We start from the raw sequence: 12,979 nt of genomic DNA on the forward strand, positions 1-12,979 counted from the left end.
AAACTCTTGCCTTTCCTCTTCTCTCTCTGCTTCCGAACACGCCTTCCTCCTCTCCTTCTTCGACCAACAGTAGCCCAATTTTGTATGATTATTTATAACCTCCATCACAAAAAAATAAAATAAAATACTTGACACCATCCCCCCTGATTTTTTTTTTTTACAGTTTAATCACTGACTGATGGTGAGAGTTAGTTACACACTCTGTATTAGATGAAACAGCAGCTCTCAGTGTGTGTTTTCATGTGATGGTGATGAGACGACACTTTTACACATGACTGTCACTTTGTCCTGATAAACAAGTCCCAGTAAGATTAAACACAAACCAGTAGCAGTAAATAAGAGCGACTCATTTAAACCAACATCAACACTTAGTGTCACAATAAACCAGCTGCTCCAGAGACACAGAGTTTTATTCACATAACAGAAAAATCATCAGGAATAAGACTGTAGACCAAAATTAAATACATTCACTAAGTGACAATTTTATGATTATGATATGGATTATGTAGAAATATTATAAATACATTTACACATACAATCATCCAGCTAAGAACATTCACTTAGAACTGAGATCAAATTAAAGAGAAATTTTGTGGAACCTTGGATTGTGAGCATAATTCGTTCCGGAAGTGTACGCGCTGTGTACGTGTGTATTTTGTAAAATTAATATTTGTAAGTTGAAATTTATACTCACAGCTCTGATGTGAAAAGCTGCATCTATCGGTTTGCACACATATACAAGTGCACAAGTGAGTTTTGCTACAGGAATATCGCAAAATGAGTAGCAAAAGTCAGAGCGCTGGGATTTGAGGTTGTACTGCCAGATCTGAGAGGTTGTGAGTGCCGACTTGTGGTTGTACAGCGAAACTGAAGTAAAGCGCAAAGATAAATGTGTAGTACACAATTGTGCCTGTCATTTTGTTTATGTGAATGACACTTTACACATTTGTCAATATTAATCTGCAACTTCGAATTCAAAACACAGGTGTTCTGAGTATTGTCTATGTGTGCAAATCGATAGATGCAGCTTTTCACATCAGAGCTGTGAGTATAAATTTCAACTTACAAATACAAATATTAATTTTACAAGTTCTCACATTCAAATTTGCAAGCTCTCGGCTACTGCTACTGTTTTACCTTCATAGTTTGTGCGCGTACGCGATGTGTATGTGTGTGAAGCTAAAGTAAGACAGGAGGAGGGTTGACCCCTCCCCCTCTTACACAGCAGCCCTCCCCGCCAACTTATTTAAGAGGATGGAGGGCTGCAGTGTGGGATGACTTTTACACACACACACACACACACACACACACACACACACACACACACACTAACGGGATCACTGCTTTAAGTAAAAATAAATCAATTAACCTGCACTTTACCTATAGAGTGTGTGTGTGTGTGTGTGTGTGTGTGTGTGTGTGTGTGTGTGTGTGAAGAAGGAGGAGGCACATTCTCTAAATGACATTCACGCGCACACACACTAACAGAATCAGTGCTTTCTGACACACGAAGAGAGAAACAGAATCTTGCTTTTGTTTACGGCACACACGTGTGTTATAATAAACAGGACGACTTTCACACACACACACACACACACAACAAAAGATGGTTTACGCACACATGTGGTCACAGTGTTATAGTAAACAGTACACACACACAGGGATGTTGACTGTACGAGTGAGAGACGCGCACTCAGCAGGTGAGACGATTACCCACAATTCCCGCTTTCTCTCACACAGACACACACGTTACAACCTCTCTCTCTCTCTCTCTCTCCTTTACACACATCCACACACACACACACACACACACACACACACACACACACACACGTTGTCTAGCGTTACTCCCTGATAGATAAAGCTAATCGAGTCTGGAGCGTGTTGTACCGCTTTACTGTATGTCTTGTCTCTTTTTATTAAATGCCCCCTCCCCTTCTCTCTCTCTCTCTCTCTCTCTCTCTCTTTCACACACACACACACATACGTTAACTGTAACTCGTTGTTATTAAAGTTTCATTTTTAATTAAATAAAAATGGATTAAAGTTATTTGTTTAGGCAAAACATACTGTAAACACAAATAAAATAATAAAAACTGTAGAAATGTAAACATGTATTTCTAAAAATTGAACAGAAAAATTATTATTTATTCTGACATTTAACAGATGATTAAATCTGTGAGGTGAAAATTCACTCAGTGTTACACACAGGAGAGATGATCAGTGGAGCTGCATTTTTACCTCCATCATTTAACCAAGGATCAAAGAGTGGATAGAGTTTCTCAGTGAAAGTCTGACCAGTGAAAGAGTAGATATGAGATCTGGAGTTCACATCATAAAAGGAGACCAGACCCTCCTCATAATCCACAAACACCCCCACCTTCTCCACCTTCTTTCTCAGTGTGAGGGGGACAGAGGGATCAGCAAGAGCTTCATATTTATTCTCATTCCTCAGCCACACAGTCCAGAATCCATTCTGAGGACTCCATGCAATCCACCCCTTCCTGTTAATGTTCTCTCTCACGACTCCTAATAGCCACGCAGTTTTCCCGCTGACCTGAACCTCATAATAAAATCTCCCTGAGGAGAAACTCTGCTTTCCTAAAACACTAACACACACATCAAACCTCTGTGGTGTATCAGGGAGATTCTGCCCCTCGTCTTCACACGTCAGTTCTTTTCCATCAGCAGACAGGTTGAGTGCGGGATGAGCTGTATCAGGATCCAGAGTCACATCCACTGAGAGAAACACAGAGTGAGATGTGAGTTTCAGGTAAAAAAGATTAAATCATCATCAGTGGATCAGATTCATTAGGATTTATAAGAGGATTTGTGGAAAAGCCTGTACGACTCTGTCAAAGACGAGAAATATTACACTTAACTTCCGCAACTGTGTGTGTGTGTGTGTGTGTGTGTGTGTGTGTGTGTGAGAGAGAGAGAGAGAGAGAGAGAGAAAGGGGTGCATTTTATAACAGGAGACATAAAACGGTACAACATGCTTGAGGCTCGATTATCTTTTTCTATCACTGAGTAACTCTGATGTTACAATAGAATGTGTTTGGTGTTGAATTTTGCAGCCTGAGTTTAAAACCTGAACACAGACTTCTGGAAATCTGATCATTCAAGCTGAATCTGTGAAAACTGAAACAATATGAAGACTATTAAAATTTCTATTATTTTCAATTTAAAAATAAATAAATATAGATGTGTTTTATTCTTATATTTGACTATACCGGTCTTAATTTGTAATACTTGAAATAAATATCCATATATACATATTCAGGTCATTTTTACTCCAAAACACGGACACTTATATATTCAAGAGACAATTGGGGGTAAGAAACAGAATAAAAACTCTATTAAAAAAAAAATCTCTCAGGTTACATTAAACTCTCATCCACAATATCTTCTCCTCTGCACACACTCTTCTAACAGCACTGTTTAAATCTCCTTTATGTTAATCATATTAGTCAGTATAATATCAGTCAGTGCTTTTTAAAGTTAAATAATCAGGTTTATTCAGTAATCAGCAGGAAGCAGTAAATATAATTACAGTCTGTAGTTCTTTACTTACAGTGTAGATGAAATGAAATGTGTGATGTGGACGGGTGTGTACTGTTTCACCTTTTTCTCTCATTATTCTAATTATTTTGAAATGATCAAATAATCATCCACTGTGTGTACAACCACATTTATTAGTGCAAGAGTTTTAAACTATAAGTCACCCTGTATAAGAGAGTCTGCAGAATGCTATAAATGTACATTTACAAACATTATATTATTTGTCAGATGACAGTGAAAGATCAGGACACTTACATTCCTGCCAGAAACAATTACTGTGAAATAACCAGGTCATTTACTAATAAAGCTAATTCAGTTAAATGGGATTTTGTGTGCGTGCGTGCGTGCGTGTGTGTGTGTGTGTGTGTGTGAGAGAGAGAGGGAGACTTTAAAGTCCTGCATTTTAGAATAAGCAACATTTTTGACAGCCTTGAACAGATGAATAGAAATAATAAAAATAATACAACAGTAATAAAAGTAATAATAATAATGAAGTGCATAAAGAACAAGGTGTGTAAATGTACAAACAAACAATAATTAATACACAGTACTTAACTAGTTTAAGGGTCCAATTAAAACCTCACTTAAAACTGTTTCATTAAGAAAGTCTCCTCCAAGGATAGAACGGAAATGATCAAACTGTTCTTCTTAAATAAATCCTTAAAGTCAAAAGTGAATCAAACAAAGAATAAAGCATGCCGTAAATGTTAATGTGGTTCTTTAAATGCTTGAACAAAAAAATGACTGCACAACAGAGACACAATTATAGAGACTTTTAGAACGACATCACAACCTTCACCCTCCACACTGACATCACACAGTTCATGTCCAGTTTCTCACAGATCACCTCTGAACTCTCACAGACAAGAGCAGAACAGGAGCGAGTTGGAGAAGTGGAGTGCAGAGCTGTAGAGACATTTCCCAGCTCTACAATAATATCCACCCTCCTACCACACAAAGACTTTCACCTGAACATTAAACAGAGAGTCAACACTGATATCAGCAGAGGATGTGATCTCATCCCTAATGTACACCTCCCTCACCACACCAGCATCACACCTAATCACCTGTATGACCATGTGCACCTGGATAACCACAGTGTCAAGGAGTTTCCCAGAACACTAACAGACACAGCACTGACAGACACACACCTACACACACAGCAGCACTACAGCAACAACACTACAGCTACAAGCTACAGCTCAAACACCAGGATATGATCACCACCATCCTTACAAAAAGCACAGACAGAACACAACCTTATCCAGCCAAGACGGTCTGTCTCACCTGCTCAGCGCGCCTGCTTTATTTACTCAATGCATCTTACAAAAAATAAAAAATAAATAAAAATCGGACTAACAGGATTTGGAAAAGGATCACCCATCTGTTTTAGTACTTTGTGGAACTGCCTTTTGCTTTAATTATAGTCTTGAGTCTGATCGGATATTTCTCTAATAACTTTGCACACCTACACTGAGTAATGTTTGATCTCTTTCTTACAGAACGTTGAATGCTGATGGACTGCAGTCTTCAGGTAACTCCACAGATTTTCAATAGGATTCTGTGCCCTGACTAGACCACACAAGGACATTCACCTTTTTCTCCTAGTTTTTAACTTCATGGTTAATTTGGTTGTGTTGGTCTTTGCCATGTTGAAAGGTGAACCAACTACTCCCCGCCCACCCACTCCACATCCCTACTCCCAGGGGTTTAGTGGAGTAATGCCCGGAGGGACCAGAACTGACCAGGAGGCACACAAGGAACCTACACAATACTGGGCTTAATGTTATGTATGATCAGTGTATATCCTTCCTTCTGGCTCTTCATACTACTCTTAAGACTTTCTTTGCAAAGTTAGAAACAGATACAAGTCATTTTCTTCTTAAATTCTCCCACACCACCCACTTCTCTGCTCCCTGCACTGGCTTCTTGTATCTGCCTGCGTCAAATTCTAAACACTGATGCCTACAAAGCTAAAAACAGCCCTGCACCCAATTACTCAAAGCCCTAATCACACCACACACTGCACCACGTTCCCTCCCATTCTCCAGCTCTGCTTGACTGGTTCCACTATCTCTCAGGGACCAAGAGACATTCATCCAGACTGTTTTTTGTTCTGGCACCCAGGTGATGGAATGAACTTCATCTAGATGTCCGTACAGCTGAGTCTCTGGCAATCTTTAAGCGACCTATCTGGTTCAAGGATATTTGGGTTAATGCCCCCCCCCCCACACACACACACACAAAATAAATAAAAAAATAAATAAAAAAACTCCCCAAAAGTGTTTGACTGATGGTACGTAGTTAGTAACCTAGTAACCAGTGTAAAGATCTTTCCAATGATGAAAACTTTAAAGCACTTTTGTCACTCTGGATAGGAGAATCTGCTAAGTGCTTAAATGTAAAAGTACATTTTCAGGTTTAGGGAAATGTGCTCATCTTTGGAGACCTGAACACTTGAACAGGACACACCCTGACACAATAAACACACGGCAACAACTTCATTATAAATAGCACGATTCTCACTAATATTGGCTCTTTATCCAACTGTGACTAAAAACACTAAATACAGTAAGAAGGAGACGTCTGGGTCTGTACATCGTCAGCAGTAGGACATAAGGGGAGTCTCTGGGAAAATATACATTTTAGTCACGTCTTGGGAGCAGTACTGTCTGATTGCAGGGAAATTACTGTGTTCATAAAAAAGACAGAGACTAACCACACACACACACACACAACTCCACTGGTGAAACACAAGGGTGTGATAAAAGGTACTGTAGGTCTAAAGTAGGTCTGAATGTGGGAGGATACGATCCTGAATATAATTTTCAAAAATATTAGCAGGAACTAAACAAACTGAAACCAAAGAAAGCATCAGTACCTGATGGGATCCCAAACAACATTATTAAAAAATGCCACTTTTGCATTTTGTTATACTCTTTTATCCAGACCATCTTACATTCATCTCATTACACAAATGGACATTTAATGGGTAATGACCTTGCTCAAGGGCTCAGCAGTGGTAGTTTGGGGTTTGAACCTATGACTGTCTGATCAACAGTCCAATGTCAAAATCACTAAGGTATTTTATATTTTATATTTATTTATAGTTTTAGCTATAAAACACTTCCGTCTGCTTCTGAGGGCAGATTTCTTTCCTGAAATCTGTGATAAGTCTTTTTAATTCTTGACATAAAAGTGTGCGCACACACACACACACACACACACCTACACACACACACACACACACACACACCTTACTTTCATGTGATATGTACACACTTTCCCTGCTTCTATGGATTTATAATTCTATTGTTTAAACAACATTTACAATCACAGAAGAATAATGATACGACATTGTATAGATTATTAATTAATTCTTTTATACTAAAACTGACTAGAACTAGAAATTTATCACTACAGTAATTGTTACAACCCACCCGAACATGTTAACACCATAAGCTACATGTTGCTGAAGATGGCTACATCCCCTCCATGCTCATGTCCACATCTTACTTTTTACTATCTTGATCACTGCTCTATATGAGACGTGCCGAATCCTCAACTCCTCACCAGATTGTGTGTTGTGGTGCCTTTAAAGTCCAGTTTTCATGTGGTTTTCGTAAACTACATATTGTGATCTCAACCCTGCTTTAGATTTTTTATTTACCTTGTTTTTTTTCTTGCGTTTTTGGATTATCATTGCTTTTGGTTGGTAGTAATGATGAGATTAAGCCTTATTTAGGTGTCGAGGCCTTCCAGCCAGTAGGTTCTAATTTTATGAAGCTTCATTTAAAAGCTCATTTTACTGACATCTAGTGGACAGATTTTTTGCATAAATCCACTGTGCAACAGAAATGCTACGGCTATTTCTGAATTTGTGAAAGTTAAGGGAACAACAAAATAAATAAAAAACAAAACAAAAAAGCCTCTGATTACGTTCTAGCATTTCTTTTTACAGCAATGACATTAATGTGAGAATTTACTTTCCAAAATAAGGGAAGTCCTTCTCTTTCTCACTGGCTTCATTCAAGTATAAACACTAATGTAACAAGTATCTTGGTGCACTGTGCTGAACTGAGAAGTGCAAGATCCATGTGAACAAGCCTTTACTTAAACCAGTTGAATCACTGAATTAGTCAGTCACGTTATTCATGGCCTCGTTTGTCATTGGACTCTTAGGGAAAAGACACATGTCTCAAAGCAAGGCATATATTAATTATAATATTAGACTAGCGCAAGGACCCGTTGTTGACGGGTAAAGAGTTTGCAGAAAGAGTTAAACGGTTAAAGCTAAAAATAAGCTGATCAGCCTTACCATTACTCTACCCACATAACATTACAGTCAATAATGTAAATCAGGAAACTGGCTCGCTATTGCTAGATATCTAAGTCATGTTCTTGAGCTAGAATTTGCCTAAAATGAACACATTTACAGTAGCTAGCTAATTTTGTTCAGCTAACAAATGTGTTCATGGCATCTGGCTGGGCAACACCTCAGCTTTTAGGGACTAAATGTCCTTGATGTTGTAATTATAAATCGTAAAAGTATAAAACAATCAGAAAACATTTCGGCATTACCCACAAACAACAAAGAGACCCGCACGTCTCATAAATAGTAGTAGGATCTATGAGATTGGTCTACAGTAGGCATTGTATTCTAGACCACTGGCACTATGTATACACACACAAACTAACTTTACAGGAAAAAAAAACATTCTTACCTGCAAACTTTTTCTTCTTTACAAACTCTGTGAAAACAAAACTATAATTAAACAATATTTATTATTTATTTATTTGAATGGGTTGATTAAACAAAATGTACCAATAAAATATTAAGAATTTAAATATCTATGTTAACATTAAAGGTCAAAAGTAGAAAGCAAATTAATTAAATATCTTTTAAGAGTCTCATGAAATTTTTCTTAGCAAAATATTATTTTTAACTGAATTATAATATGTGAGAAATATAAATTTATAATGGGTTTCTCTTTTAAAAAAATGCCAATGGATTGCAAAATTTTAACAAAGTGTTTGTTGTGGTTTAATGATATCAATGAATTAATAAAACAATAAAGATTTTTCATGTTTTCTGGACCAAAGAAGATAAGGACCATCCTCCAAACTGTTATCAGCATGAGGTGCAAAAGACAACATCTGTCACTGGGTGGGTGCGTTAGTGCCAATGTATGGATAACTTTCTCATCTGTGAGGGGATTATTTATACAGAAAGATATGTACATATTTTGAAGAAACAAATTTTATCACCTAGCTGCCAAGGAAAGCGTGTGATATGACTTTTTATGACACAGAGAGTCATAAAGTAGGCTACACATTTTAGTGGATGTTGTAGTTTTTTTTGTACTTTTAAAAGGTGGAAAACCGAAATGAACAACAGTTGTGTATACTCAAATAATTTAACATAAATATACAAAATGTACAGTATGTATAAATAAGATTTTCTTTAATGTGTGTGCCATAGATGATGCCCATAACTCCATGAATGCAGCTTGTTTTTTGTTGATTTCATGTGGTGGGGAAATGTATGAAGCTGCAGTGCTGTAAGAGCAAAGTTTGATTTATTAATGTATTTCCAACATTGTGGGTTGTGTCACTGTTTAAAAGCTGCATCTTTGATCACCTGTGGAGACAGCATACGACAATATTAACGGACCAGTCACATACCATTAAGATATCTTATATATTTTATGACCTCTGTGTCACTCAGTGTCACTAAAACATCTCTCCTCCACGCGCATCTCAGCCTGAACACCTCGCTACTCTTAACGAGTTAGGACACCTCCGGGGCTCTCCTACATTTTGGTGGAAGTAGGAGTGATTTTCTATTTAAAAAATGTTGATTAATTGTTTTTTAATTAATTCCTACTCCTAAAAGTAGGACCAACATTGCATCACTCTGAGAATTTTTGGCCACTTAGGAACAATTTCCTACTCTGGGGCATTTAGACATGCCATGTCTGGGACAGGCTCTGACCAGTCTCTGATTGAGGATGTGTGGTGCGCTATGAAATGCGAAATAAGGCCAGCACATTGCAGAGAATCTTAATCAGATTTAGAGCTAAGGAACTTGGAAGCCAGGGCAACACCTTGAATTCTTCATCATGTTCCTCAAACAATTCTCTATCAATATTTTCAATAAGGAGTGAGAGATTCTACTGATATCCTAATTATCAATTTATTTGCCACTTAGGAGTGATTTACTACTCTAAAACACTTGTCAATATTGGTCCAGAAATTGGAGTTGGGCAAGGAGCAGAGGTAGGTAGAGTAGCCAAAAGTTTTACTCAAGTAAGAATAGCAGTACTTCAAAATAATATTACCCAAGTAAAAGTAAAAAAGTATTTAATGAAAATAATGTGGGCTTTATTGATAATTGGAAGACCTTTGAGGGCAAAGCTGGCCTGTTAGGGCGGGACGGTGTCCATCCCACTCGGGAAGGTGCTGCTCTCATTTCCTGTAAGATAGCGCATAGTCTCAGAAAAGGCCTTGTTAATCAGTGACAATCCAGAGCCCAGGCCAGGGAGCAGACAGACAGGCTAAACCAACCGTCTGCTAGCTGTATAAAGTCGTCACTCAGGGTTCATTACATTAAGACTGTGTCTGTTCCCCGAGCTAAGCAAAAATATCGAAAGACTCAGAAAGTCTGTTTTAGTAATTTAATTAACATAAATACCACAAACTCAGATCACACTGAATGTGCAGCCGGCTCCTTTGATCTGAAGCTAGGACTGTTAAATATTAGATCTCTCACATCTGAAGCAGTTATTAATAATGGAATTATCACGTATCACGAGTTTGATATACTCTGTTTAACAGAAACCTGGATTTAACAGGACGAGTATGTAGCTTTAAATGGAGCTAGTCCTCCTGGGTACAGCTACATACACCAGCCTCGGTTAACTGGTAGAGGAGGAGGCGTCGCAATTATTTACAATGATAATCTGACTATCGTACAAAAACACAGACACAAATTTTTTTGCATCTGAAGTTCTCTATAGTAACATAACAAGTGTAACTACAAATATTAAGTCTGCTCAGTCGATCCCGCTAATTATAATTTACAGACCTCCAGGGCCGTACTCAGAATTTCTTAGTAAATTTGCAGATTTCCTCTTGAACCTAGTCATTTCTGTAGACAAAACGTTAATTGCTGGAGATTTTAATATTCATTTTAAGAATCCAGAAGACCTCTAAGAACAGCATTTATGTCAATACTGGACTCGGTAGGAGTAAATCAATGTGTAGTAGGACCCACTCAAAAAGTAAATTCTCAATTAAAGACTCTTGAAAAAAGTCTCAATTAAATTGTGTCATAGTAATAATGTACGCAAAGTGCCGCGCTACCATATTAAATTTACATTCACAACAACTACCACACAGAGCTTTATCAGTAATCTCCCAGAGTTACCAACTTTGATTGCATCGCCGTCTGACTCCAAAGAACTCGATCAGGCGTCTGAATATCTAGAGTCGAAGTTCCGTTATACCTTTGATAATGTAGCTCCAGTTAAAAGAAAAATTATTAGAAATAAGAAACTCGCTCTCTGGTATAATGATCACACGCACACTTCAAAACAGACCGCTCGGAAATAAGAACGTAAATAACAACGTAAATTGTTAGTATTCCAAATACCATGGAAGGAGAGCATCCTGAATATATAGAAAAGCTTTTAGTGTAGCTAGATCAATGTATCTCTTCACTCTTATAGAAAATAACAAAAATAATCCTAGATTTTCATTTAATACCGTAGCTAAATTAACCAGAAATTTTAAAATTGAGGCTTTAAAACCAGACAATGTAACTGATGCAGATTTTAAACTAACCATGTCGGATGGGAACCTAGAATACTTTACTCCTCTTGAAGAGAATGAACTAATTTTACTTATCTCTTCTGCAAATTCATCAATCTGTATACTAGATCCTATACCGACACATTTTCTCAGATAGTGCCAGAAATAACAGAAACCCCTGTTGAAAAGAATTAATTCTTCACTCAGCATTGGTCATTGTCCGCTGTCCGATTATAGGCTGATATCAAACCTCCCCTTTATAAATATGAATAAAAGAAATACGATAGAAATTAAATAAAAAAAATTAATTTCTATCGTGTGTTGGCCTTCAAGGAGCGGAATCGCTTCCCAGACCGCAACAGAGTAAACAGTCCGTTATTGGGGTGGCTGAGGTCCTTCACGATCTTCCTGGCCTTGGTCAAGCACCGCTTGTTGTAGATCGAGTGCAGGTCAGGGAGCTCGATGCGGATGATGCGCTCAGCTGATCGCACCACCCTCTGTAGAGCTCGTCTGTCCTGCATGGTGCTGTTCCCGAACCAGGTCGTGATATTTCCCGTCAGGATGCTCTCTATGGTGCAGGAGTAAAAATTCCTGAACACCTTGGAGGGCAGTCTAAAGTCTCTCAAGCGTCTGAGGTGGTAGAGACGCTGCCGGGCCCTTTTTACCACGGTGTTGATGTGACAGGACCATGCCAGGTCCTGCGTGATGTGAACACCGAGGTATCTGAAGCTGTCCACTCTCTCCACTGGGCTCCTGTTGATGACGGGGGTCTGGTAGTTCCTCACCTGCTTTGTACTAAAGTCCACTATCAGCTCCTTTGTCTTACTGACGTTTAGGAGGAGATTGTTTCTCTGGCACCAGTTCTCCAGATTTCCAACCTCCTCCAGGTAGGCCGTCTCATCGTTGTTCGTGATCAGGCCCACCACAACAGTGTCGTCAGCAAACTTGATGATGGTGGTGGAGCTGGTAGTGGCCACGCAGTCGTGGGTGTACAGAGAGTACAGCAGGGGGCTCAGAACACAACCCTGGGGGGCTCCAGTGCTGAGAGTGAGGGAGGCTGAGACATGTTCGCCCATCCTTACTGCCTGTGGTCTGCCAGTCAGAAAATTGGAGATCCACTGACACATTGATGAGCTGAGTCCCAGGTGCTCCAGCTTGGTGGTAAGTGTGGAGGGAATTATGGTATTAAATGCAGAACTGTAGTCGATGAAGAGCATTTTCACATAATTCCCCCTCCGAGTGTCCAGGTGAGTGAGAGATGTATGGAGGAGATGAGAGATTGCATCGTCCGTGGAACGGTTTGGACGATAAGCGAACTGTAGTGGGTCTAGTGTGTCTGGTAGTGAAGAGATGATGAAGTCTCTGACCAGGCGTTCAAAGCACTTCATCACTACTGAGGTAAGAGCTACAGGGCGATAATCATTGAGGGAAGCAGGATGAGGTTTCTTTGGGACAGGAACAATGATGGACTCTTTGAAGCATGTGGGGATCACCGACTGAGATAAAGAGATGTTGAATATCTCAGTGAACACAGGTGCTAGCTGGTCTGCGCAGGCTCTGAGAATACGGCCTGAGATGCCGTCTGGTCCTGCTGCTTTCCTGGTGT

At 38.9% G+C, this 12,979-nt stretch overlaps 1 protein-coding gene across 4 annotated transcripts in view; it reads right to left on the reverse strand.

The window, feature by feature from the left end:
• Positions 1-1,053: 1,053 nt before the first annotated feature.
• The window catches only part of LOC128518726 (butyrophilin subfamily 1 member A1-like), a 51,941-nt gene continuing 40,015 nt past the window's right edge, over positions 1,054-12,979 (reverse strand). Inside the window, exons 10-11 of one of the 4 annotated variants that reach the window (XM_053491983.1) lie at positions 8,286-8,312; positions 1,054-2,739 (exon numbers count right to left, since the gene is read on the reverse strand). In XM_053491983.1, coding sequence (XP_053347958.1) covers positions 2,192-2,739; positions 8,286-8,312 — 575 coding nt within the window. In that variant the 3' untranslated portion in view covers positions 1,054-2,191. The remainder of the gene's footprint in view (positions 2,740-8,285; positions 8,313-12,979) is intronic. The other 3 variants (XM_053491968.1, XM_053491992.1, XM_053491974.1) reach the window with 3 other exon arrangements.

Source organism: Clarias gariepinus, chromosome 1, assembly GCF_024256425.1.
Source record: "Clarias gariepinus isolate MV-2021 ecotype Netherlands chromosome 1, CGAR_prim_01v2, whole genome shotgun sequence".
Taxonomy (NCBI): Eukaryota; Metazoa; Chordata; class Actinopteri; order Siluriformes; family Clariidae; genus Clarias; species Clarias gariepinus.